This window comes from Danio rerio, chromosome 11 (assembly GCF_049306965.1).
Source record: "Danio rerio strain Tuebingen ecotype United States chromosome 11, GRCz12tu, whole genome shotgun sequence".
Lineage (NCBI taxonomy): Eukaryota > Metazoa > Chordata > Actinopteri > Cypriniformes > Danionidae > Danio > Danio rerio.
In genome coordinates, this window is record NC_133186.1 from 3,963,231 (window position 1) to 3,990,000 (window position 26,770).

General features: G+C 38.5%; 2 protein-coding genes across 2 annotated transcripts in view; both read right to left on the reverse strand.

The window, feature by feature from the left end:
- The window catches only part of pbrm1 (polybromo 1), a 305,936-nt gene that overhangs the window by 213,696 nt on the left and 65,470 nt on the right, over nucleotides 1–26,770 (reverse strand). The gene's annotated exons all lie outside the window — the stretch shown is intronic.
- The window catches only part of rpn1 (ribophorin I), a 14,912-nt gene continuing 13,786 nt past the window's right edge, over nucleotides 25,645–26,770 (reverse strand). The window contains 1 exon segment of the mRNA NM_197934.1: nucleotides 25,645–26,436. Within this exon segment, the coding sequence (NP_922916.1) occupies nucleotides 26,254–26,436 (183 nt within the window). The 3' untranslated portion in view covers nucleotides 25,645–26,253.

Genomic DNA, 26,770 nt, shown 5'->3' on the forward strand with positions numbered 1-26,770 from the left:
GCGACCATCATGTTGAAAATAACGGGCCTACAGGATTAGCCAATGATAAAAATCGAAATTCTGCAAAATCCTGTCTTGCACTTTCAATAAGAATGGAATATCAGATTAAAAGGGAGAAAAGTGTTTGGCTACTCACTGAGTTTCCGGCGACTTTCGACAAGAATAATCGTTCTGTATTGTGTTCATCAGTTGCTTGTTTGAGTGCTTGAGTTATCAGTGCTATCATAATGTCATGACATGAGTTGGGATGTCTTTTCCTACAGCCAGCTTAATCACATCTTATTACAAGCATTCTGACAGGACACGAGCGAATACACAACGAAGGCTAATGTTTATGTGGAAACTTCTCTGCATGTTCTGCTTAAATTGTTTACTTCGCATTTCTACAAAATGTTAGTTTCCGCCCGCCTCATTAAACCTTTGTGTTTACAAACAAACCATGTTTGACCCAAAAGATATAAATTATTTATCAAAAGATAAAGTAATCACTGACAAGTTTGTCAGCTAAAAGAATAAGATATCACTTTAGGTGCCGTAATAAAACTCCCGACATTTAAATCAAAATACTATCAAATAAATAGATTTTTTATTTTTATTTATAAATCTCAAATTAAGTATAATAATTGTTATTAATTTTTTTTTCTGTCTTAGGCTTGGTCCTTTTGTTCATCAGGGGTCGCCACTGCGCAACGAACCGCCAACTTATCCATGTTTCACATGTATGCCCTTACAGCTGCAACCCATACTAGGAAAATTATTATTATTATTATTATTATTAGTTTCTTTCTTTCTTCCTTTTATTTATCAGGGGTCGCCACAGCGGAACGAACCACCAACTTATCCAACATGTTTTACACTGTGGATGCCATTCTGGCTGCAACCCAGTGGGCAGACTATTGTTATTATTACTATTATTACTATTATTACTATTATTATTATTATTATTATTATTTTCTTCCTTCGGCTTAGTGCCTTTATTCATCAGGGGTCGCTACAGCGGGATGAACCGCCAAATTATCCAGCATATGTTTTACACAGCGGAGCCTTTCCAGCTGCAACCCAGTACTGGGAAAATTTGTATTATTATTATTATTATTATTATTATTAATAATAATAATAATAATAATAATAATAATAATAATAATAATAATAATGTTAATAATAAACTAAAATGAAATGAAATACCTATTTTGTATCGTAAATATATAGGCTAAATGGATTTAGCATGTGCGGATTTATTAAAGCTCTTATTAATTCATCCATTGTCATGTTAAAGCGTTAAGAGCAGTAGGTGCTGGGCTTACAGGAGCTTGATGCGAGATGCTCACTCATGATGCGAGAGAGATAAGCGCTTATCAGTCTCGAGCTTGCATCACCGGCGCATTAAAAAAAACTACTTTAGACTAATAAAGGCGACTGCTAAGCTCGCCTGCTCCCTTCCAGCAGCGTAGACTGTGGCAGACACGGTGACATTTCCATTTCACGTTGTCCATCAAAGGCGCAGCAGAGCCTTGCATAGCTGTCTCTTGTCTGAGTTCTCACTGCGTCAGAGTAAAGTGCGCTCGAGAATCCGACTCATTTATTCTGAAAACAGCTCTTATGCCGCCTTAATATTATAGTGAAAGACGTTTATGCTTAATATAATGCATTTATTTTATTCGCGTACACTGTAAAAAAAAAAGCTGTGTTACACACAAACACACTGTTAGAAAGAAAAATAAATTATTATATGATCAATTAGCCATGACAGCATATGATTTAAGTCATTGTAACTTATTAAACTAAGTTAATCATGTTCTAACTTAATTTCATAAGTTAAGCAAGCTACTGTAAGTCAGTTTAACATAATATAAGTTCAATGGACTCAAAAGGTTAATTTGATCCAGCTTAAAAATGTAAGGAAAAATGTGTCCCAACACAAATCGGTTAAGGTAATCGTTTTTATTTACAATTTTAAGTGGATTGAACATAAAAAATAAGTTGAGCCCCAAAAAACTTAAGATTTGTTTGGTTTCAACTTATTTTAAATATGTAGCCTGTGCAGTAAATTAAAATAAATTAAAAACACATATTATTATTAATATTATTGTTATTATTATTATTATTATTATTATTATTATTTGGTATGTTTATTTGTATTTCGAATAGTTTTCTACATTTTTTTCCTCATCATTTTATTACTTATTTTCGAAGGGCTTTAAAGTTATTATTTATATATGCATGCATCAGATGCCAGGGCCCTCTCTTTCCGATTATTACCGGGGGTAATATTTCATCGGCGTGAGGCAATCTTTGTTCTTTGTGAAGATAATAAATGGCCTAATCGTTATCAGCTTACCGCTGGAGGTGTCAGGACCGAGCGAGGCTGGAAACAGGGTCCAAAGTGGCGCTGAATAAATTGGTGTTTCTTATCTCTCTCCCCCAGATTATCGCCGCCTTTTCAAACCGCCACAACAAATACATTCAATGCATCTAATGCATCATTTGAGGGGGAAGATCGCATGGGGTGATAGAGACAGATAGGCTACCCGAAGGAGAAATATTTACACATTTAACGTGTTCGGGCCAATATTAGCTCGGGCTTTTGAGCGAGTTTATTGGACGGGCCGAGGTACACACGCTTAACATATCAATGCAGCCATTATCATTCATATTGTAGCGCTACTGTTGATAGGTATCTGTGTGATTATTCTGTCTTGTCATTAGATCTGTTACGTGTTGAATTACTTGTGAAATTAGCTCGTTTCATCCAAACACTTGTTTTGCCTCCTTTATCCAGTGGATATCAGCAATATCGTTATACCTGCCTTTTCTGCACGTCTTTCTTATGGTGAATAAAGTCAATAGGCCTATAAATTAATTGAAAGGCAGAAAACAGTTGGCACGAGCAGCTGTGTAAATTAGTGTAAATTAGTTTTTTTCATCATTAGATTTAAATTCACCATAATATACATGTAATTAGACTATACAGTTATTTTAAAGAGTTGCTTAAACTAATTTGAAACATTTTAAATATTTCTAAGCTCTTAAGTCGGTTTTAGTTTCAAGTCGAGAGTAACTCTCGTCAGTAGACTCATGGAGTTATCTACAGGAGTAGAGTTGCTGTAACTGTTTAGTGTTCTGTAATTGAATATCAGCCCGTCCATTAGGCTTTAAAACAGCGGTGATCTCGTTTCATCGCTAATGAACGCCAAAAGTTAATTCCATTAGAACGTGTTCTAAAAGTGCAGACGTCATAGGGCATCAGAAGAATAAAAAAGCGTTCGAATTGATTCTAAAATTGACAGAAGACACTAAAAAGAACAGCAGTTCTAAATAACTGACAAATTCAGAGTGCCTGTAGAGAGAATTGATTTTCTGACCAAATAAATATCTAAAAACACATGAAACATTATTATAGAAAAATAGAAATGACTACATTTTTGTTGTTATATATAAATCCTGGTTGCATTAATTTTTTAAAGCTGAATCAAATTAACTTATGAGTCCATTAAACTTATATTATGTTAAGCTGACTTAAAACTGTTTGCATAACTTATACAATTAAGTTAGATTTATGATTAAATTGGTTTAATAAGTTACAACGTACTGAAAACATGTTGTCACGACATTGAACATATAATATTGAAACAAATAGAAACGTTTTAACTTTATACCTAACATAAATAAACAATATTTAAATGATGCATATTTAATGTTGCCATGGATAATTATCAGTATTATTATAATAAAGTAACGTTCTAGTATTATTTAGGTTATTTAATTTATAAATTAGTAGGCTATATCTACACTGTAAAAACTTATATGATTTGTTAGTGCTGACAGCATGTTTTTAAGTTAATCATGTTTTTACTTAATTTTATAAGTTATGCAAGCTGTTTTAAGACAATTTAATTTGATATAACTTCAATAGACTCATAAGCTTAATTTGATTCAGCTTAAAAAATGAAAGCAATCAGGATTTTTTACAATGTATTTACAACTCCAACCCAGACGAGATTGTTTTATTAAATAAATGTTAGTTTTCTTTTTGTAGAAGATGCTTGAGGTCTCTGTTACACTATTACCATTATTATTATTATTACAATAAAATAATTGTCTAGTATTATTTAAGCTATTCAATTTATAAATTATCTTTCTGTAGGCTATATCTACTTAACGACTCCAACCAAGGCTATATTATTGTGTGAAATTAATCGTAGCTCGTTTTTTTTTATACAGAAGATCCTTGTGCAGTAACAGATCTTTGTATTATAATTGTCAATACAAAAAAATACTTTTCTTGTACTATTTAGGCTATTTAATTCAAAAATTATCTTTTTTAGCAGGCTATCACTGTAAGAAATTAAATGATCAATTAGTCCTGACAGCATGTTTTTAGGTCAATGTAAACTAAGTCACTTAATTGTATAAGTTACGCAAGCTGTTTTAAGTTAGTTTAATATAGTATATCTATTATAATATAGCATAATATATCTCTGTTACACCATTATCAGTATTATTTATTACAATAAAATAATGTTCTAGTATTATTTAGGCTATTTAATTCATAAATTATCTTTCTAGAAGGCTATATCTAACCTGTAAATAACATGCAATCATTTAGCAGCATCACAGCATATGTTTTTGGTCATTGTAACCTATTAAAGAAAGTTAATCATGTTCTAACTTAATTTTCTAAGTTACGCAAGCTGTTTTAAGTCAGTTTAACATAATATATCTGCTATAATATATCATAATATATCTCTGTTACACAATTATTAGTTGTATTATTACCATAAAATAAGTTTCTAGTATTATTTAGGCTATTTAATCACTAAATGATCTTTCTAGTAGCCTTTATCTACTTAACAACTCCAACCCAGAGTATGTTATTATATGACATTAATGTTAGTTTTCTTTTTGGAGAAGATGCTGGACTTTGTGCAGTAACAGATCTCTCGTTTTAGCGATAGGCCCATTCTGCGCGCGCGCACACACACACTCACACACACAATGAATTTCAATGCTTACCCGCGTGGTCGAAGTGAATTTTGTTATTTTAGAGAAAAGAGACAGGTTTCCATTTACAATCGAGTGGGGAACGCGGTGCGCGTGAGTGACACTTATGACAAAAAGCGCCTTTTTCCAATATATACAAACTCCCCTTTTAATAAGGCGGCATCTTCACCGGGCGCGCGCTCTCTGATGGTCTCCACGGCAACTCAGATAACGGAGCAGCCGTTTTCCATATCTGCCCCAGAGTCTATTATACCCCAGGATTAGCTCGTTTTCCGAAAAGGTCAAACACAAAGTCATGAAACCTGGTATTTTCACCCTTCCATGTGAGCCCCTGCATATTCATTCAAGTAACATTCACTCCTCTGTCATTTCATTTAGTTAATTTCATCAGGATAATGGCTTTTTTTTCTGAGTTGTGAGAGGACAGGGTAAAACAAGCTGTCTACATCTCGGGTTCTGTGTTGTAGAAAAACACAAGTAGCTCGCAATAAAGGGAATGACTGATTAGGGGCATTGATTGGTTTTGCTTTGGGATATAGTGACCTCTGGTGGCCAGAGCGCAATGTGTTCAACTCCAATAACGCAGATTAAGATGTGACTTTTGGGGGGTTACAGTTTTTCTCAGTGGCTTTGGTGCATCTCTCACAACACTATTTACATTTGCACAACAGTTAATGCAATTCTCAAAACAATTAGTCATTTGTGCACATCATAGTAGCAGTTTCTCATTCCTTCCAACACACTGCAGATGCTTTTGGAAATGCATCAACTGCTTTCATACAACTCTCTGCTGCTTTATAATATTATCATCTGCTTTTGTCATGTCAGTCAAAATTAACTAAACTTTTGAATGCTGGATAGTCATTCCATATAAAACTAATAGTCCTCATTACATACAAAAATGCTGAACTATAGTTGTCAAAATCTGTCAAGCAAATTTTATACAAATCTTTAAATCTTAATTTTCCTGAAAATCTTTTCTAAATTAAACAATGTCATGAATGATTTACAGACCAGTGTGTGTTGTAGGTTCAGTTCCAATATGAATATTGTTTACAGTTGTGCACAGCTCTACCTAAAGGAAGTTTATGTTTGTGATTTGACAGTGACGGTGATTCTTATTTGTGTTAATCTGTTGGGTAAAACTAGCTTAAAAAAAGTATTTAATTACTAATTACGTCAATACAATTTTCATAAAATGAAATTAGTTTTCTGATTACTTTGACTGGAAAGTAACTTAATCGCTCAGTACTACTTAAAGTCTATATTAATCTTAATGCTTAGAAAATCGAAATTAAACTCTTTAATTTGAAAACATATTATAACAGAATAAGATACAGATGTTGGGAGGTAACATTGGAGCTGAATTATTAAAACAAAAAAAATGTGGAGTGTGTCCTTAAGCAGTGTTTGTGTTCCGGTGTTGGGTACAGTTAGCTCAAAAACGTAATTAATTACTAATTACATCAGTAAAATTACATTACTTTCCTAAATACTTTGCCTGAAAAGTAATTTAATTATTCAATAAGTAATTTAATCACTAAACTCAGTATGGAGTCAGATGAGTCTCAAAAATAATACATTTACAAAATGAAAAGTCATACATGCGCAGCACAATTCACATTTGCAAAATCCAATTTGTAGATTTGTTAACACAATTCGTCAATTCACAAGTAAAAATTATAAATAGTTTCGCCAAATGAATTGGATTTGTGTATTTTTTTTACTGTGTTTTGAGTTAACAAATTATATTTGTGTATTTATAAATCATGTTTTGAGTTAACGAATTACAGCTGAAGTCAGAATTATTAGCTACCCATGTTTATTTTTTTCCAACTTCTGTTTAACGGAGAGCAGATTTTTTAAAACACATTTCTAAACATAATAGTTTTAATAACTCATTTCTAATAACTGATTTATTTTTATCTTTGCCATGATGACAGCACATAATATTTTACTAGGTATTTTTCAAGACACTCGTATTCAGCTTAAAGTGACATTTAAAGGTTTAACTAGGTTAATTACGTTAACTAGGCAGGTTAGAGAAATTAGGCAAGTTATTGTATAACAATAAAGTTCTGTTGAATATAGAAAAAATCTATAGCTTAAAGGGGCTAATGATTTTGACCTTAAAATGGTGTTTAAAAAAATAAAAACTGCTTTTATTCTAGCTGAAATAAAACAAATAAGACTTTCACCAGAAGAAAAAAAAAATTATCAGACATACTGTGAAAATTTCCTTGCTCTGTTAAACATCATTTGGGAAATATTCATTCATTAATTTTCTTTTCGGCTTAGTCCAACTTTACGTTTTCTCGTGAGATCAGGCTGGCTTAGTCCCTTTATTAATCCGGGGTCGCCACAGGGAAATGAACCGTCAACTTATCCAGCACATGTTTTACACAGCGGATGCCCTTACAGCTGCAACCCATCTTTGGGAAACATCCATACACACTCATTCACACTCATACACTACGGACAATTTAGCCTACCCAATACACCTGTATCACATGTCTTTGGACTGTGGGGGAAACCGGAGCACCCAGAGGAAATCCACCACGAACGGAGGGAGAACATGCAAACTGAAACGCACACTGAAACGCCAACTGACCCAGCCGAGACTCGAACCAGCGACCTTCTTGCTGTGAGGCGACAGCACTACCTACTGCAAACGAGGCTAAAATTATTTATATAACAATTTTTCTGATGGTATTTTGAGCTGAAACTTTACAGACACATTCTGGAGACATAAAAGGCTTATCTTACATCTTGTAAAAGGGGTAAAATAGATGACGTTTAAGTGTATTTTGGATGCTTTCTATTAACCTGACTGTAAAAGGACTACGAAAGCCCAAAGTCTCAAAACCGACAGGTGCATAATAAACAGTGTTTTAGGCTAAACGTTGTAAATCAAAGCCCAAAATGAAGAGGCAGTGGGAGAGTGCAAGATACACTGGAGGATGGAATGTCCCAGGTGGGAATCCCAAACGCTGCAGAGGAAGTGTGTGTGTGTTGGCAGGAAGAGAGAGCAGGGAGGGCTGGAGTTTCCTGATTTTCCTCTTAAGCGGCTCCAGCTCGTGGGTTTCTTCCTTTCCCTGACCAGTCCACTCTCCATAATGCATGTCCAGCTCTCATGTCTGCTCTCCCTAAAACATCATCCTTCCACAATCTCCCAGCATTTTTCTCCTTGCATTTTTTATAGCACTACACTAACTGGCCACTTTATTAGGTACACTTTACTAGTACCAGGTTGGACCCCTTTTGCCTTCAGACTTGCCTCAATCCTGCGTGGCATAGATTCAACAAGGTACTGGAAATATTCCTCAGAGATTTTGCTCCATATTGACATGATAGCATCACACAGTTGCTGCAGATTTGTCGGCTGCACGTTCATGATGTGAATCTCCCGTTCCATCACATCCCAAAGGTGCTCTATTGGATTGAGATCTGGGGACTGTGGAGGCCATTTGAGTACAGTGAACTCATTGTCATATTCGAGAAACCTGAGATGATTCATGCTTTATGACATGGTGGGTTATCCTGCTGGAAGTAGCCATTAGAAGATGGGTACACTGTGGTCATTAAGGGATGGACATGGTGAGCAACAATACTCAGGTAGGCTGTGGCGTTGACACGATGCTCAATTGGTACTATTGGGCGCAAAGTGTGCCAACAAAATATCCCCCACACCATTACACCACCACCACCAGCCTGAACCATTGATACAAGGCAAGATAAAACAGTTGGTGGCGCTGTGGTCGCTGTGGCGAATCCTAATTAGGGACTAAGCTGAAAAGTAAATGAATGAAGGAATGAATTTCGCGTCTTTATGAAATCAGAGCTCAGGCTTGTATTGAGTTTTCCTGTCAGCTTCAGATGGTCTAGGACTGCCGGTAAATAAAGAGTGATCGGGGAAGCAGTGAGTACAGGAGGTCACTTCCTCTCAGCTAAAGAGCTGCGGCTTCAGCACACCTGGACTCTCTGACAGGTAGAGGACACACTGGTCATTCTTTGGGACCTGGAGACGTTCAGAGAGAGAATGAACATGGGAGATGTTTAAACTGTGTGCGGAGCGGAGAAGGGAAAGTCTTTTTGTCTTCGCTGAGTTCAGCCGACTATCTAAGTTTCCTATCAGCAGTCGAGAAGAGGGGAAAAAAGGCTGCCCTGTAAAACAGAAGGTTAGACTTGCGGCCAATGGGAAGTGACCTTGCCCTTCCAAAGAGTCTGTTTATGTGTGAAAAAAAAAAATTGTCTAAGAAATTTGAAGCAGCTTCAGCACTTTTTTTGAGTTGACTCAACTTGGATAAACCTGTTATATCAACTTCAACTAAAACTCCAACTAAAATGTTGTAATGCTAAATATGGTTATGATCGTGCAGGCTTTCAACAAGAATAAAAAAATATCAACATATCTGTGTGCATGTATGAAGTGGCTGGACTATTGTATGAGTATTTTGACAGGGAGCTGGGTTGAAACTACATTTGGAGTCGTGCTGAGGCAAAGAATAACACACACACTCATGTAAAAACATTAGACGGGGATCAGACACAGGCGTGCTTCCTCCAGAGATGAATCAGGCTGCTGAGTCCTCTCAGAGCCCGCAGTGGAGGTGCTTTGATGGGATGCCATGTGGCAGAGATCAGGGGGTCTTAGCTGGAGCTCTGGAGCAAAACACACATGAGGCGGCGAGGCCCGGATCAGCACAGGTCTATTATCAAGCTAAACACTGCCTTTAACATGGGTTTAAAAACATTTCCATGTCACACAGACAGTAAATACTTTATATAGCAAAAAGGAAAGCAATTAAATATTTCAATTAAATAGGTCAATTAATTATTTCGAAATACACATTGCTGCTTTAATTAAACTTTTATTTAGAAAATTTGATTAAAATACATTTTTTATGCCTTCGCAAGAGGTCTGATCACAATGAAAAAGGTTAAGAATAAAACAATAGAAGCTCAATTGCAATAATGTCATTGGTTCTTGCAAAAGCTCTGATATGCTTTGAAAAGGATAAATCTCATTGGTTCTTGTGAAACTCATATGTGCTGCATGACTCAAGAATGAACCTCATTGGTTCTCGCTGAAGCTGAAATTTGCTTTGCGAATCAACAATGAATCTCATTGGTTGTTTTGTCATAAGCATGAATTTTTGAGCCTCTTTAACTAAATGTGAAGATTATAAAAATGTTTTTGCTGATCAATATTTTTATGTAAATAAAAGCATGTTAAATCTGCCCATGAAGGGATTGCATCTCCTAAGAAGACTCTCGCCTAATCCCAATTCTATTTTTGTAACCCTATCCCTTCCCCTTGGCCCTTAAAACCGAGGGTTAAGGGAAAGGGCTTCAAAATCTACCCCTAAGAATTGGGACAGCACTACAGCACCTGCACACGTCATCATATGTCATCACAATCCCTGTGCAATTATTTTGGCAAGACTGTTTTTCTGATTATTCTGCTAAAAATAATGTGGTAATAACATTGAATGCAAAAGAAATTATACGTTTTTTTGAAAATGGTGATAAACAACAACAACTTTATTAATTTTATTATTTTAAATGGTAAATTCTTCATCCACAAATGTCGACTTTCAAAATCTCCTCCTTTCTACAAGTTATTTGTCAAAGAAATTATTTTGTTAATGAAGTCTTTCAAAGCTGTAAAAAATGTAAAGGCTCTGTCTATTGTAAGCTATTATGAATCTGTTTTTGGCGTCTTGTGAATGTCTTCCTTTTGTTTTTGTCTTTTTTTAAAAATTTAATTATCTTTGGAATTTTGTTTGTTGCCTGTTTTTGCGATATTTGTAAATTACAAATGCAGTAAAAAAAAAAAGTCAGACGATCACGACTGCTATAGTTATTCCAGTTGCTTTATTTTTTGTTATTAATCTTCTAGAAATCACTGAAGGCAAATATCAAGTTATCATAAAAACTGTTGTCTATTGTCATTTAATAGACAAATAACAAACTGGACTTTCCTTAGTTTGACTGGACTTTCCTTAATTTGACCATTTGAAAAAAAAAACATATTAATAGTAGTAGTGATAATAATAATAAATCAAATAATATTAATAATAATGAAGAACTTTATGGTTTTCTAGCGTCTCTTGTAAAAATTGTACATTTGAAAATTCATGGATAAAATCAATCACCAAATTAGTATTCAAATCAATTTCAATATGGTCCACTTTTGGTCCTTCACACCTTTTGACTGCTCATTTTTTGTTTTAAGCATAAGGTCCAAGATTTCGAATAAAAGTTACTTGTAAAATGTTTTCTCTGTTTAAAAGCAACAGTACCTACTCGAGTAGTAGGCGATTTGGGATGCAGGGATAACCACTGACTTCCATGTCCGGAAAAACAAGTACGAGTTTGACTTTACGGTAATGAAGCTATGATGCGGTTTGGTCGTAACCTATCAGAATGTACATTTGGGTTTCGTTGGTGCTCGTTGTGGCTGGCACCGTGGCTCAGTGGTTAGTCGCCTCACAGCAAGAAGGTTACTAGTTCAATTCCCGGCTGGGTCAGTTGGCGTTTCTGGCTGGAGTTTGCATGCTCTTCCCGTGTTGGCGTAGGCTTCCTCCTTGTGTTCCGGTTTCCCCCACAGTCCAAACACATGTGCTATAGGTGAATTGGATGAGCTAAATTGGCCATAGTGTATGAGTGTGTGAATGTGAGTGTGTATAGGCGTTTCCATGTACTAGGTGTGGCTGGAAGGGCAGCCACTGCATAAAACATATGCTGGAATAGTTGGCAGTTCATTCCGCTGTTGTCCTGATAAACGAGGAACTAAATGAATGGTGCTAGTTGCTTGGCATTGGCTTGGTGTGTCCAACACAATCTCACAGCAATTCGTAACTTTTTGATTTAGTGGCTAATTCGTATAAATTCGTACGATCTAATTGGTACTATTAAGTACGATTTGCTCATCACCCAATGACAGTTGGGGTTAGGGGTGGGGTTGGGTGCCACGCCTCCTTTTTAAAATCGTACAGACTGAACTCGTACGAATTCGTAGGAATTAGCCACTAAACTGACAAAACGTTAACGTTTCCTCGAGAGATCAGGCTGGTGTGTCTTGGCCCTTACATCGAAGTGGGTCACAAAATTAAAGTTGGATGAGGATCTATGTAAACGTCAAGCACGGTTTATTTGCCATTCAGACACTCTTAACGTTTGACTAGCCGACTGGTGTTTGAAGCTGCGGTATAGATTGAACATCAGCACTCTCTCCTTAATGCACAGACTGCGTTATTCTCATCTCCGTCTTTCTTCCGCTCCCCCCTCCGTCCTCCAGAAAGAATGCGTCTCTCGGCACCCGGGAGCCGGTCCTGCTTTTGAAGCGTCCGCTGTGGTGTCCGTCTGTCTGTCAGCCGGACTCCTCTCCACCCCCTGCAGCTGTGAGCGGGACACAGACCGGCCCTTTGTGTCCCTCTGCTGCTGCCGTCCCGCGTGATCACACCTGCGCAGCTTTCATCCGCTCTCTGTCTGTCAGTGTGGAATGACCAGCGCTGGCCTTCGCTCACACGCGCTATTGTTGAGCACTTCTCTAAACTGGCAGGCGCTGGGCTGGAGTTTGGCGAAAGTCGTGCATTACACCCATTTTAGACACAATTTTGTCTTAACCATACCTGTGCCTCAAGAAAAAGCCGTACAGTATTCATCTGCTGTTGCTCACTGTAAAAAGTGTTTAGTTTACCTTAAAAACGGGGAGTTTTAGTTGACTTTAAAAGTGATTAGTTGAGTTTTCAGTTCAGTTTTCAGAGTTGAAGTTCAGTGGTTTAATTTTCACTGCTGAATGTCCAAACACTGAAGAGCAAATCCATCCATGCGCAGCTCCACAAGTCCAAAACCAAGAAAGCCAGTGGCGACAATGGTGGGGTACAAACTTCACCAATTGACGAAAGTGAAAGAAAAAACCTTAAGAGAAACCAGGCTCAGTTATGCACGACCATTTTTCCTCTGGCCAAACTTCTTGTGCAGAGCTGCAGTCAAGGCGCCGGAGAATGCTGGATGTCCATAGTGGAGAAGCTGCAGGTGTGAGTAGGTCACTGGCGGGTGTTCAGGCTTGCCCACGGGATTAATGCAGAGACTCGTTCAGGAATCTCTTGTTCAAAAGTCTTGTGCTCTTCACTCTTTCATAACCGCCACAGCATCTGCTCAGGATACGGCCTGGTCCAGGATTATGGAGACCTCTAGAAGTCATCTATGGTTGGCATCATCTCTTGACAGGACTTGAATTAGATCAATGGCGCTGCACAATCTCTAGAGGCCTCCGGATGAGTATCACCAGGTGGAAAAGGGTGGTGGATTCAATGCTGTCGCAACACAAATCGATTAACTTAATTGTTTTTACAAATTTAGGTAGATTGGACATAAAACAATTAAGATTTTCCCCCCAAAAAACTCAATAATTGTGTTGTTTCAGCTCATTTTAAATAAGTAGCTTGAACAAACAGCACACATCATTTTTGAGTGTAGTTACATTTTATTGAATGCAAATAAAAAATAGAAACTGTAAATTCAAAACTTTTTTTTAGTTTTATTTATTTATACAATTGTATTTATTGGTGGATGGATGGATAGATGGATTAATGGCTAGGTGGATGGATAGATTGACGGATATAGATAGATATAGATATAGATATAGATAGATAGATAGATAGATAGATAGATAGATAGATAGATAGATAGATAGATAGATAGATAGATAGATAGACTGATTGATTGATTGATTGATTGATTGATTGATTGATTGATTGATTGATTGATTGATTGATTGATTGATTGATTGATTGATTGATTGACTGACGGATGGATGGATGGATGGATGGATGGATGTTTTTGTGAATAAAAGCTGAGAAAGCTCGGTGGCGCTGTGGGTAGCACAATTGCCTCACAGCAAGAAGGTCACTGGTTCGACTCCTGGCTGGGTCAGTTGGCATTTCTGTGTGGAGTTTGCATGTTCTCCCCGCGTTCTCGAGCTCCAGTTTCCCCCACAGTCCAAAGACATGTGCTATAGGTGAATTGGGTAAGCTAAAATGTCCGAAGTGTATGTGTATGAATGAGTGTGTATGGGTGTTTCCCAGTGATGGGTTGCAGCTGGAATGACATCCACTGTGTAAAACATATGCTGGATAAGTTGGTGGTTCATTCCACTGTGGCAACCCCTGCTTAATAAAGGGACTAAGCCGAAAAGAAAATGAATGAATGAATGAAAGCCATAGTGGGAAAAAGTATATTTGAAGGATGTTGAGGAGAGAGGAAGAGATAGATGTATAGGAAGCCGCAGCTGGACTTGGTCTGTCTTTATTAAAGGGAAAAGACGGGATGAAAGAGAGATGAAAGTGTGTGTGAGATAAAAGTGCTTCTGAAGGCAGGACTGAGCCTCAGGCCGTGGTCCACTGCATGTGTTTAGAGGTCAGATATTCACCTGCTTTCTCTCAGACGGCTGGTGGTCTGCATTTCTGATACAGACCACCACTCAGTGGATGTAAGCGTTCAGATAGAGAATTCACTTATTTGGTTCATCAACTTTGTCATACTTTGTAATATTTACATGTTAATAACTGTAACATGTCTGTTAATGAGCAGTTTCTGTGTTTCTTGATTCACAAGTGTTTTTTTTTTGTTTATTTACAGTTGTGAATTGCATTATGGGACTTTGATCTCTGCTCTGTCCACATTTAATGTTGAAAATTCAACTCTACAGTTAAACAAAGTGACTTTTATTGATATTTTAGTAGTTTGAAATAATAGAATGTGTAATAAATAATATAGAGAGAAATAGCCTCCCTAGTAGCAAAGAATTCTGGCCCAGATTTGGCATAAAGCTGGCACAGCAGGCATTCATCCGGCACTGGCATACAGCATGTGGCCAAACATGGCCCGGGTTTGGCAGTGGTGGCACCGTCTTTAGGCGGCACACAAGATTTGGGCCAGATGTAAAACGTAGTATTTGGCCCAGATTTAAAAATTTGTTAAGTGGGCCATGTGAGTTTGGCAAGTCTTGACCCACATTTAAAATACACTAAAATCATTTTTGAGTAAAGAAAAAAAATTCTACCAATCAGGTCACTTTGAGAAAAAGCGTGCCCAGAGTGTGCCTAAAGCACATCACTCCATGGGTTTATCAATTACATTGCAATCGTGACACACCAACCTATCTGGCCCAGTTCAGGCCCAGTTATGAGTTATTAACTTGGCTGAGACTTGGCCCAGATATGGTCCTTATTTGGCCCTTGTCTGGAAGCCAGATTTGGTCCAGTCATGTACCGTAATTCACTGCGGCAAGTGGGCCAAGCAAAACCTGATTGTGTGGGCCAGAGCTGGGCCAGAGAAATTTTGCTATGTGGGCTTATGGCCCATGCACACCGGGACGCTTTTTGCTTGCGTTTTCCATCAACCTTTAACGCCTCGTGACTAAATAAAATGTGATCGTGCACACCAACGTGCAAAGCGGCAGACATAGAAGCAGAATTAAAAAAAAACCACCTCATGCTCGTTTTTTTGACGCTCCACCAATCAGATTGCCACTTTTGTTCACGTGCACAGAGTTGCTGAAGTTACAGTAAACAGCACTTGGAGGCGCTCAAGCGCAAAACTGTCAATGCGAGCGCACATTGAAGAAGATGCCCAGAGGCGATGTGAACGTGGAGCTGCTTATAGCACTGGTGAATCATTTCCTCATTGCTAGAGCTGGATCTGCTGCTTGAACCATCCATAACAAAAAGCTTGTCAACTTTGTCTTCTTATTCTATGTTACGAGTTAGCGGGTGTCGGAAGCTTAAAGTTTTGTAGCACCATTTGTAAAAAGGCTTTTTTTGGCGACGGCAGCTTAAAGACATCTCTCATATGGAGAATGAAGTCACCTGTATTGCTCAGGTGTGAGTTTCTCAGACTTCAACCGAGTGTCAAAATCTTGATAGATCTGTGGGTCTTGTCTATCAAATCTGAGCTTTATTTTGTATTCTCTATTGGATTCAGCTCAGGTGATTGGCTAGGCCATTCTACAGCTTTATTTTCTTTCTCTGAAAGCATTTAAGAGTCTCCTTGGCTGTGTTTTGGATCATTGTCTTGCTGAAATGAAATGTCCACCCTGGTCTCATCTTCATCCTCCTGCAAATGTAGATGCTGGACTGAAGCAGCTGATATTCATTTACACTGACGAAGGGCAGAGGGTTGCTGAAGAACTGCTGAGAGATTTCAGCTGCTGTCTGGGCTTTCCCTGCCTTTCTACACCTCCCTTTCTTCATGTGTTCAATACTTTTTACTGCGTCATTTTATTACATATAACTTAATTTGTAATCTAATTAGATTTGTTTTCTTTGCATATATGGATTTATTTGGTTATCAACATTTGGTTGATCAAGTCAACAGCACCTTTTTTTTTCTGAGAAAAAGGGTGACAAGTTCAATACTTATTTCCTCCACTGTATTAATTTGATTATTTTTAAATGCAGATTTATTTAATATATACCGTGCATCCGGAAAATAGTCATGGCGCTTCACTTTTTCCACAAGTTTATGTTACAGCCTTATTCCAAAATGAATTAAATTCATTTATTTCCTCAACATTCTACACACAATGAGGTCATAATGACATGTATGACAAATTATAATAGATCACCCTAAAGCACACCGCCAAACTATCAATGGAGTGGCTTCACAACAACTCGGTGAATGTCCTTGAGTAGCCCAGCCAGAGCCCAGACCTAAATCCTATTGAACATCTCTAGAGAGATCTGAAAATGGCTGTACACCGTCGCTTCCCATCCAACCTGATAGAGCTTGAGAGGTACTGCAAAGAGAAATAGGCAAAACTTCCCAAAGACAGGTGTGCCAAGCTTGTGGCATCATATTCAAAAAGACTTGAGGCTGTAATCGCTGCCAAAGGTGCATCAACAAAGTGTTGAGCAAAGGCTGAGAATACTCATGTACATGTGATTTCTCAGCTTTTTTATTTGTAATAAATTTGCAACAATTTCAAAAACTCTGATCACATTGTCATTATGGGAGATTGTGTGTAGAAATTTTTGAAAATAAATTAATTTAATTCATTTTGGAATAAGACTGTAACACAAAAACATGTGGAAAAAGTGAAATGCCATGAATACTTTCCGGATGCACTGTGTTATGGTATTTTTATGCTTTAGAAGAGTCAAAAACGTACATACAGCACCTTTATTGACTCATTTCTAACTGATTTCTTTTACCTTTGCCATGATGACAGCACATAATATTTGACTAGATATTTTTCAGGATATTATTCAGCTTAAAGTGACTTTTAAAGGCTGAACTAGGGTAATTAGGCAAGTTATTGTATAACAGTGGTTTGTTCTGTAGGCAACTGAAATAAAATATAGCTTAAGGAGGCTAACAAGATTTACCTTAAAACAGTTTTTAAAATTAAAAACTGCTTTTATTCTAGCCGAAATAAATGAAATAAGACTTTCTCCAGAAGAAGAAAAAATCCTTGCTATGTTAAATATTATTTGGAAAATATTTGAAAAGCAAAAAGGGCTAATAATTTTGACTTCAACTGTATATATGAGTGCACATGTGTGTGTGTGTGTGTTGTGGAGTGCGGACAGTGAGGGCGGTGTCTCTGTCACTGTGGTGATTTATGAGCGCGCTCAGTTTGCAGGCAGCACAGTGCAGGATATTGTTCTCTGACAGTGACGGCTCTCTGCAGGCTGTCAGGACGCGCGGCGTGTGCATGTGCAGGGGCTGCAGGTGAGCTCGGGCCCCGCACAATCAATCAGCGGCGCTCAGGCCGGTCCCGGGGCCCGAGACCACCTCACACTCGCCTCTATTGTCGCCGCTCTATCGCTAATGAACACTGGCCAACTTGGAGTCTTTGAGCTTCTTTCTGCTGGGGCTTTGAGAAACTGTCATTGAAGTCTTCGGTGTGGAGCATGTGTGTTTGTGTGTGCGTGCTTCAGGACCCTCCACCTCCCCCCACAGTCTCAGCTTTCATTATACACCACATCAGGATACAGTACTGCTGCTGGATTCCGGTTTCAAACAGAACTTGAGCTCCGGTCTGGTCAACAGCTAAACCGCAGCTTTGGCAGGAGCTGAAGCGTGTTCAAGATGAGGCTGTGATGGAGGAACATCACCCGTAACGACCTTTTCTCTTACCGAAACTGCTCACACTGAAAACCCACGGTGTTTGTTTGTAGGGCATGGGCTTTATAAGGTCAAATATCTCACTTCTGACTCAAAAATCAAGATGAGAATCTAAAGTTGATGGGTTAAAGTTGAAATAATTTCGAAATGGATAATTCACTGGGGTCAAAGTGTTAAAACATTCACTGTCTACACTGTAAAAAGTCAATCTTAAAGAAATACTTGGTACACTCAAACAAAGATGTTTGCTGTTTGTACAAAATACACTACCTGATGAAAGTCTTGTTCATGAAAAGTCTTGACTTCTAGTTGATCATTTGGTATCAGAAGTGGCTCATATGAAAGGCAAAGGCCTCTAGATTATGCTTATTTGACCAAAATAAAATATGATCATGCCTTGATTTTGAATGATTTCATTAAGACAGTAAGGTCTGACTCTGCTTAGACAAAAGTCTCATCACTGAACATAAATAATGTCCAATATAGAATATAAAGTCCTGCTGCAGTGGAGACAGAATGAATATTGTGTCTGACTCCATCATGAGCTTGGAGGACTGCATCCATACATCTCTGCACTGACTCAAATCACTGATTAATAAAGTCATCTGGAATGTAGAAGAAAGCGTTCCTGCAGGACTTTCAGAGTTCATCAAGATTCTTTGAATTCATCTTCAATGCCTCCTCCATTTTACCCCAGACATGCTCAATAATGTTCATGTCTGGTGACTGGTCTGGCCAATCTTGGAGCACCTTCTTTGCTTTCTGGAGCTTTGATGTGGAGGCTGAAGTATGAGGAGCGCTATCCTGCTGGAGAATTGTCCCTCTTCTGTGGTTTGTAATGTATTGGGCAGCACAAATGTCTTGATTCCTCAGGCTGTTGATGTTGCCATTCACTCTGCAGATCTCTCGCACGCCCTCATACTGAATGTAACCCCCAAACCATGATTACTCCTTCACCAAACTTGACTGATTTCTCTGAGAATCTTGGCTCCATGCTGGTTCCAGTAGGTCTTCTGCAGTATTTGTAATGACTGGGATGCAGATCAACAGACGATTCAGTATTTTACACTTTGCCAGTTTAGTGGCTAATTCGTACGAATTCGGACGATTTTAGTCATACGAAATGATACGATTTTAAAAAGGAGGCGTGGCACCTAACCCCACCCCTAACCCCAACCGTCATTGGGTGATGAGCAAATTGTACTAAATTGTACGAATTAGATCGTACGAATTCATACGAATTAGCCACTAAATAACAAAAAAGTTACGAATTGCCGTGAGATTGTGTTGATTCATCGGAAAAATCGACTTGCTTCCACTTTTCCAAATGATCACCTAGGAGTTATGTTATTATTTGTTGCTCTTACAACTGAGATCAACAACAAGACTTTTGTCAGGTAGCGTACACATTTAAAACCTGTTGAAACAACCCAATTCTTAAGAGTTTTTGAACGGCTAATGTGCTTTGTGCACTGGTGCACACCCAAACTGTTCTCATAAAATTAGGAGCATGAAACTGTTCAAAAGGTCTCGGCATGCTGAGGCACTAAGACTTCCTTTCACTGAAACTAAAGGTGTACTCACACTAGGCTATTCGAACTGTACTCAGACACAGTTGACCCCTTATTTCCCGGTTTGTTTGACATGTGCTTCGTATTTGGCCCACATGTGGTTCAGTTGGCCATGTTCGGAAGAGTTATGCCAGACCTCGGTTCGGTTGGGCTTTGGCGTCGTATACTTGTAGTGTGAGTGCAAAGCGTGCCTGAGTGCAAAACTGAAGTTTGGTTAATGACTTACTCACACCTGCAGTTCTCCATGATGGACGTCCAGCATTCTCCAGCCTCCAGCACCTAGACTGCAGCTCTGCATAGGACGTTTGGCCAGATGAGAAATAGTTGTGCCCAACTGAGCCTGGTTTCTCTCGTTTTTTTTCCCTTCACTTTCTCCAATTGGTGAAATTTGTTTCTCGCCGCTGGATTGCTTGGTTTGGGACTTGTGGAGATGCGCATCGATGGATTTGGTCTTCAGTGGACTTTCAGCAGTGAAAATTAAACCACACTGAACTAAACTTCAACTCTGAAATGTAGTTTCAACTTACTAGATAGTAAATACTGGGTAGTAAACAGTTCAAAAGAGCATTTGTTTATTTATGATTATATGCTTTAGACATCCATTCTTTCACTTTAGATTTGGATTGGAGTGGTGGTTCCCATTTTTAAGAAGGGGGACCTGAGGGTGTGGTCAAACTATAGGGGGATCAGACTCCTCAGCCTCCCTGGGAAAGTCTATGCCAGGGTACTGGAGAGGAGGTCAGAGGCGCTCTGTTAAGGGCATTGCTGGCAATAGGTCAGACTTGTTCCCAGTGGATGTTGGCCTACCCTTTGTCACCAATTCAGTTAATAATTTTTATGGACAGAATTTTAAAGTGCAGTCTTGGGCTGGAGGGGGTCCCTATGGGGGACTGCAGGATTTCATCTCTGTTATTCGAAGACGATGTTGTTCTGTTGGCTTGATCAAACAGGGACCTTCAGCATGCACTAAGGTGGTTTGCTGCCGAGTGTGACACGGCTGGGATTAGAATCAGCACCTCCAATCCAAGGCCATGGTGCTCAACCGGTGGTTTGCCATCTTCAGGTTGGAGGAAAGTCCTTACTCCAGGTGCAGGAGTTCAAGTATCTTGGGGTTTTGTTCACCAGTGAGGGAAGGATGGAACGTGAGATTTACAGGCGGATTGGTGCAGCGGCAGCAGTAATGCGGTCGATGTACCGGTCTGTTGTGGAAAAGAAGGAGCTGAACCGAAAGGCAAAGCTATCGATTTACCGGTCAATCTATGTTCCTACTCTCACCTATGGTCATGACCAAAAAGACAAGATCTCGGATACAAAATGAGTTTCCTTCACAGAGTTTCAGGGCGCATAGGTTGAGGAGCTCTGTCACCCGGGGGAAGCTCAGAGTAGAGCCGCTGCTCCTTCACATTGAGAGAAGTCAGCTGAGGTGGCTCAGGCTTCTGTTTTGGATGCCTACCTAGAGAGGTGTTCCAGGCAAGTCCCACCACAAGAGGCCTTGGGGAAGACCCAAGACACGCGGGAGGGACTATGTCTTTTGGCTGGCCTGGGAACGCAACTAAATCCACCTGGAGAAGCTAGAGGAAGTGTCTGTGGTTCTCCCATAGGACTGCAGCCCCAGAAATGCGGACCAAAATGAGATGTGATGAGAATCTTACTAATCTTAAACTTTAAAACAGTATATTGGGGGAAGAGTAGTTGATATTCAGAAACTGCTTATACAATTTTAAAAGTAGGGGTGTCATGGTGGCGCAGTGGGTAGCACGACTGCCTCACAGCAGGTTTGAGTCCCAGCTGGGTCAGTTGGCATTTCTGTGTGGAGTTTGCATGTTCTCCCCGTGTTGGCGTGGGCTTCCTTCAGTTGCTCTGGTTTCCCCCACAGTTCAAAGACATGTAGTACAGGTGAATTGAATAAGCTTAATTGTCCGTAGTGTGTGTGTGTGTGTGTTAATGCAAGAGTGTATGGGTGTTTTCCAGTACTGGGTTGCAACTGGAAGCGCATCCGCTGCGTAAAACATATCCTGCATAAGTTGGCGGTTTCTTCTACTGTGGCAACCCCTGATTAATAAAGAGACTTAACCGAAAAGAAAATGAATGAATGCATTTTAAATATAATTAGATTAAATATTTGTAATATTTTTGTAAAAGTTGTCTCTTTCAGCTTGGTGTAAAAATACAAAACAATCCATTTTTAAATTCTTCTAGCAATCCATGCCCAATTATGTCATTAAATGTGTACAGTATAACCCAAACTAATGCAGATGTAATCAGGTCCTGCAAACATCTGAGCTTCAGCAGTACGTAATGTAAAACACAAACATATAGAAATGTTCTCCTCAGCATTCATGCATGCCCTTGACTTTCACAAAAGCCATTTCTGACAGCATTTTGTCTGTGAATGTGTGAGAATGAGCGTTCGGCAGGGTTTCCCACCCTCCGCCGCAAAAGAGCACAGCACAAACACAGAGAGCAGCCATTGTAAGAGACCGGCCGCTATAAGCATCAGCGCTAACAGACATTGTCTCAGTTTCCCTCCAGTGTGTATTTTCAGAATGATTATTGTACGGCGTGTACAATATGTCTACGTTATCATGCCTCTTGTTATTTTGGCACAGGAAATGGCCCTGCGGTGACCAGCGATGACCTCATGAGGGAAGGTCGTGACCCCTGCCAGCTAATAATGGGATGTGATGTGGAGCTGTTTATTGGAGATCCCCAAGAAAGGTTGGATAATATGGATCTGATATGTGTGTGTGTGTGTGGATACAGGTGAAGCCAAAATTATTAGCTCCTTATATTTACTTATATTTCCCAAATGATGTTTAACAGATTCAGGAATTTTTCACAGTATTTCCTATAATATTTTTTCTTCTAGAGAAAGTCTTATTTGTTTTATTTAGGCTAGAATAAAAGCAGTTTTGAATTTTTTATAAAGCATTTTAAGGTCAATATTATTAGCCCTCTTAAGCAATATTTGTTTTCGATTGTTTACAGAACAAACCATCGTTATACAATGACTTGCCTAATTATCCTAACTTGCCTAATTAACCTAGTTAGCCTTTAAATGTTTTTTAAGCTTAATACTAGTATGAAAAATAGCTAGTCAAATATTATTTACTGTAAATAAATAATATTTAAATAAATAAATATAAATAAATGAATCAGTTATTAGAAATGAGCTATTAAAACTATTATGTTTAAAATGTGTTTAGAAAATTTTTTTTATTAATTATTATTAGTAAAATTATTGTTAGACATATTTAACATCCTGTAAATTTTGTATTTTTCACCTAAACATTTCCTAAAAACATTTATCTTCCTATATATTCCTTTAGTTTAGCTAGAATAAAAGCCATTTTAATTTAAGGTCAATTTTAGCCCTCTTATATTATTATTTAAAATATTTTGATTATTTATTCTTTTTTTGTTTGCATTGTTATGAAAGCTGCAGAAACACAATAATGGTAAAAGCTGTTTGTATTTAGTGATTAAACAGAATAGAATTTTTTTATTGAAGTTATTTACTTTTTTTAAGCTAAGAACATGAACTGAACATGAAGAGAGCAGGGTTCAGGCTGGAGGTCAGACAGCTCGAGTGATCTTCAATTCATTGGGAATGGGCTCAGATTTGCAGATTGATAGTGCCCTCTTGTGGTCATTACATGCATAGCAGGCTCCACAGTAAATAATACGCTGGCCAACCCTGTTCCTGGAGAGCCACCTTCCTGCAGATTTCCGTTGCTACCCATATCAAACACACCTGAACCAATTAATTAGGACCTGAACACTACGTGATAATTACAGGCAGGTGTGTTTGATATGTGTTGCAACTGGAATCTGCAGGATGGTGGCTCTCCAGGAACAGGGTTTACATTTTGAGTTGATACCATGTGATTAAGTTTGTTTAAAATATTGAGTATGCTAATCAACAAATCTGAGGTTTATTAAACTGCATTTGTGCACAGTATGTGACTGTTTATATTTACATATAGCGTTATGCTAGAAGAGATGAACATTTATGACAACAGTTTGAAACTCAAGCAACAGTGCTCATTATCAATGTTGAAAACATCAGCACTGATAGTAACCAGGGCGTCACGGTGGTACAGTGAGTATCACCTCACAGCAAGAAGGTCGCTGGTTCGAGTCCCACCTGGGTCATTTGGCATTTTGTGTGGAGTTTGCATGTTCTCCCACGAGTTGGCGTGGGTTTCCTCCGGGTGCTTCGGTTTCCCTCACAGTCCTGACATGCGGTACAGGTGAATTGAATAAACTAAATTGGTCATTTTGTTTATGTGTGCGCGTGTGTGTGTGTGTGGAAGGGCATCCGCTGTGTAAAACACATGCTGGAATATTTGGTGGTTCATTCCGCTGTGGCAACCTCTGAAATAGAGACTAAGCCTAAGGAAAATGAATGAAGTGTTTTATTTTGAAATAAAATGAGACCCTTAGGCTGAGGTGGTCCACCAGAACTGTCACAAAGTATGGTCAGTAATTGAAGTTGTTCAAGTTATATTAATAGTGTGGCTTTTATAATACATCTAGAATTATATTAAGAATGTAAATATGTATATACCTTAAATAATAAATGAATATTTGAAGCTTAATCTCTGAGATTGTGCTTAGTCTATCATCACTTATTGAATTACTCAGCCAAACTACTCAAATAATGTTAGTAGTACAGTCAATATTTCATACTTGAAAATTATATTAAAAAACATTTATCACATTAAACCAACTGTGTAAAAATAACTAATTTAACAAGTGTTTCCATTCATCTGATATAGCCCAGGGCTGTCCAATCTCGATCCTGAATAGCCCGTGTCCTGCTGACTTTAGTTCCAACTTGCTTCAACACACCTGCCTGGAAGTTTCTAGTATAGCTGGTAAGAGCTTGTTTAGCTTGTTGAGGTGTGTTTGATTAGGGTTGGAGTTAAACTCTCCAGGACACTGGCCCTCCAGGACCGAGTGTGGACATCCCTGATATAACGCATTAAAACTATATCGAAACATTTGAGCTCAGCGTAATACTAGTGCCATTTTTATAACATATAAAGCAATTTATGCGATCCATTTATTTATTGATAATTAGCATTTTCCAAAATCCTAATCCAGTAATAAAATGTGCAGTCTAAATCCAGTCACACTGCACTTTTCTCCCCAGACTTCCATTTATATGCATGTGAATGCGACAGACCGGAAACAAAAGTTTCGCAGTTCGCTGCCTTGGAAAGCTCAAGCTTGGTGAACTCAGACCAGCGCAATCACGTCACGTGACTGTGTACGACCAATCGAGGATCAAAACATACTCCAGCTCCTGCACAGGATGTTTGGCCAGAGGAGAAATGGTCGTGCCCAACTGAGCCTGGTTTCGAGGTTTTTTAATTCTTCACTTTCACCAACTGGTGAAGTTTTTTCCTTGCTGCTGTCGCCGCTGGCTTGCTTGGCTCGGGATCTGTAGAGCTGCACATCGATGGATTTGCTCTTCAGTGTTTGGACTTTCAGCAGTGAAAATTAAACCACACTGAACTGAGCTAAACTGAACATAAACACTGAAAACTGAACTACACTGTTTCAATTTACTATGATCTTCTATGTGAAGCTGCTTTGACACAATCTACATTGTTAAAGCGCTATACAAATAAAGATTAGACATTTAAAAAAATTCAACTGATCATCTTGTTTTATCCTGCCTCTTTCACAACGCCATAGACTAGAGTTTGGGCTTGCGAAATTCTGTAGTGCTGCGGTAAGAGTTTTACTGCAAAATGTGTTGGTTTGTTACATTTATCAAAACAATTAATCATCATTTTTAATTTGGGGCATTTTGGAAAATTAATATTTAATAACTTTTAAAATGTATAAAAACCCTTGTGGCTGATGTCATTTTGAAATGCAATGCTTTTGCAAACATACTTTTAAAATAACTCCAAACCACAGGTCTGGCTTTTAACACGTTTATTAACGGCCACCAGCAAAACCTGCCACATTTACCCCCTGGCATACAAAAATCAATCTCATTCATGTCATTCAATGTGGAACTGAAGTACATCCTTAAAAAAAACAAACAAAATAATATTGATCATACAAAACCCCAATAAGAAACTCTGCAATAACATGAGCATATCAGTGTGGATCATTTCAGCATTTGGTTCAAACCAACGTTTTTAGGACGGGGAGGAATTATTCACTTTGATAACAGTAAGTGCAAAGACGTTCGCTTCTTTTCAGTTGAGAAAAATCACAAAATAAAACTAATTTCAATTTAAACCCGACTCCAAATAAAACTGCAAAGGAATATTCAATTGCCTGACTGTAAAAATGAAGACTGCATCTGACATTCAGAAACAAAACCAAAAGATTACAAACACTAAACCCTCGTCCACAATCTCACACACACTTTTTAGCAACAAAACAGCGTGAACATTCTGCAAAATCAGGCTGTACTGCACACATGCGTGTACTCTACTGATCCGAGTCCAGTTTGAGTGTGGGCGATTGTGTCAGAGGGCAGTGCTGATTTTCATCGCCCGGCCGTCTGATGTTTGACTTACAAGGCGTCCAGAAGGCTGTCGATGCGGTTGACCAGCTCGTGCCGCTTGGCTGTGAGGTTTTTATCAGAGTCGATGTAGGCGTCCTTCTTCACCTTTCCAGCCACCAACCTCTCGGCGTCCAGAGAGGAGCGACACACCAGATCTTTCAGCTGCCCGTCCAGCTTCTGGATCTCTCCAACCTGCGGGAGCACACATAGGAGCAGTTTAGTAAAAAAAAAAACAGCTCTGACAGAGGGTGGATCTGTTTTAGGCTATTTCTGAAGCGGTAAAAACGCCAGTCTGAGTGTTCTAGGGCTGCGTATCAGAATTTTATCGATGTCGATTCCTAATTTTGATTCCATTGTAAAACAATAAATAAAAAAAAAAGTAATTTAAGCCCTGTTCATTAGGGAATACAGGTTCATTTTCATTAATCTGATCACAAATGGACAAACACTTTGACCAAGGGCAATAAATTTCTGCCGTCTTTGGGTCGTTTTCACACCACACTGCTGGCTTTGGTCTGAACCAGTT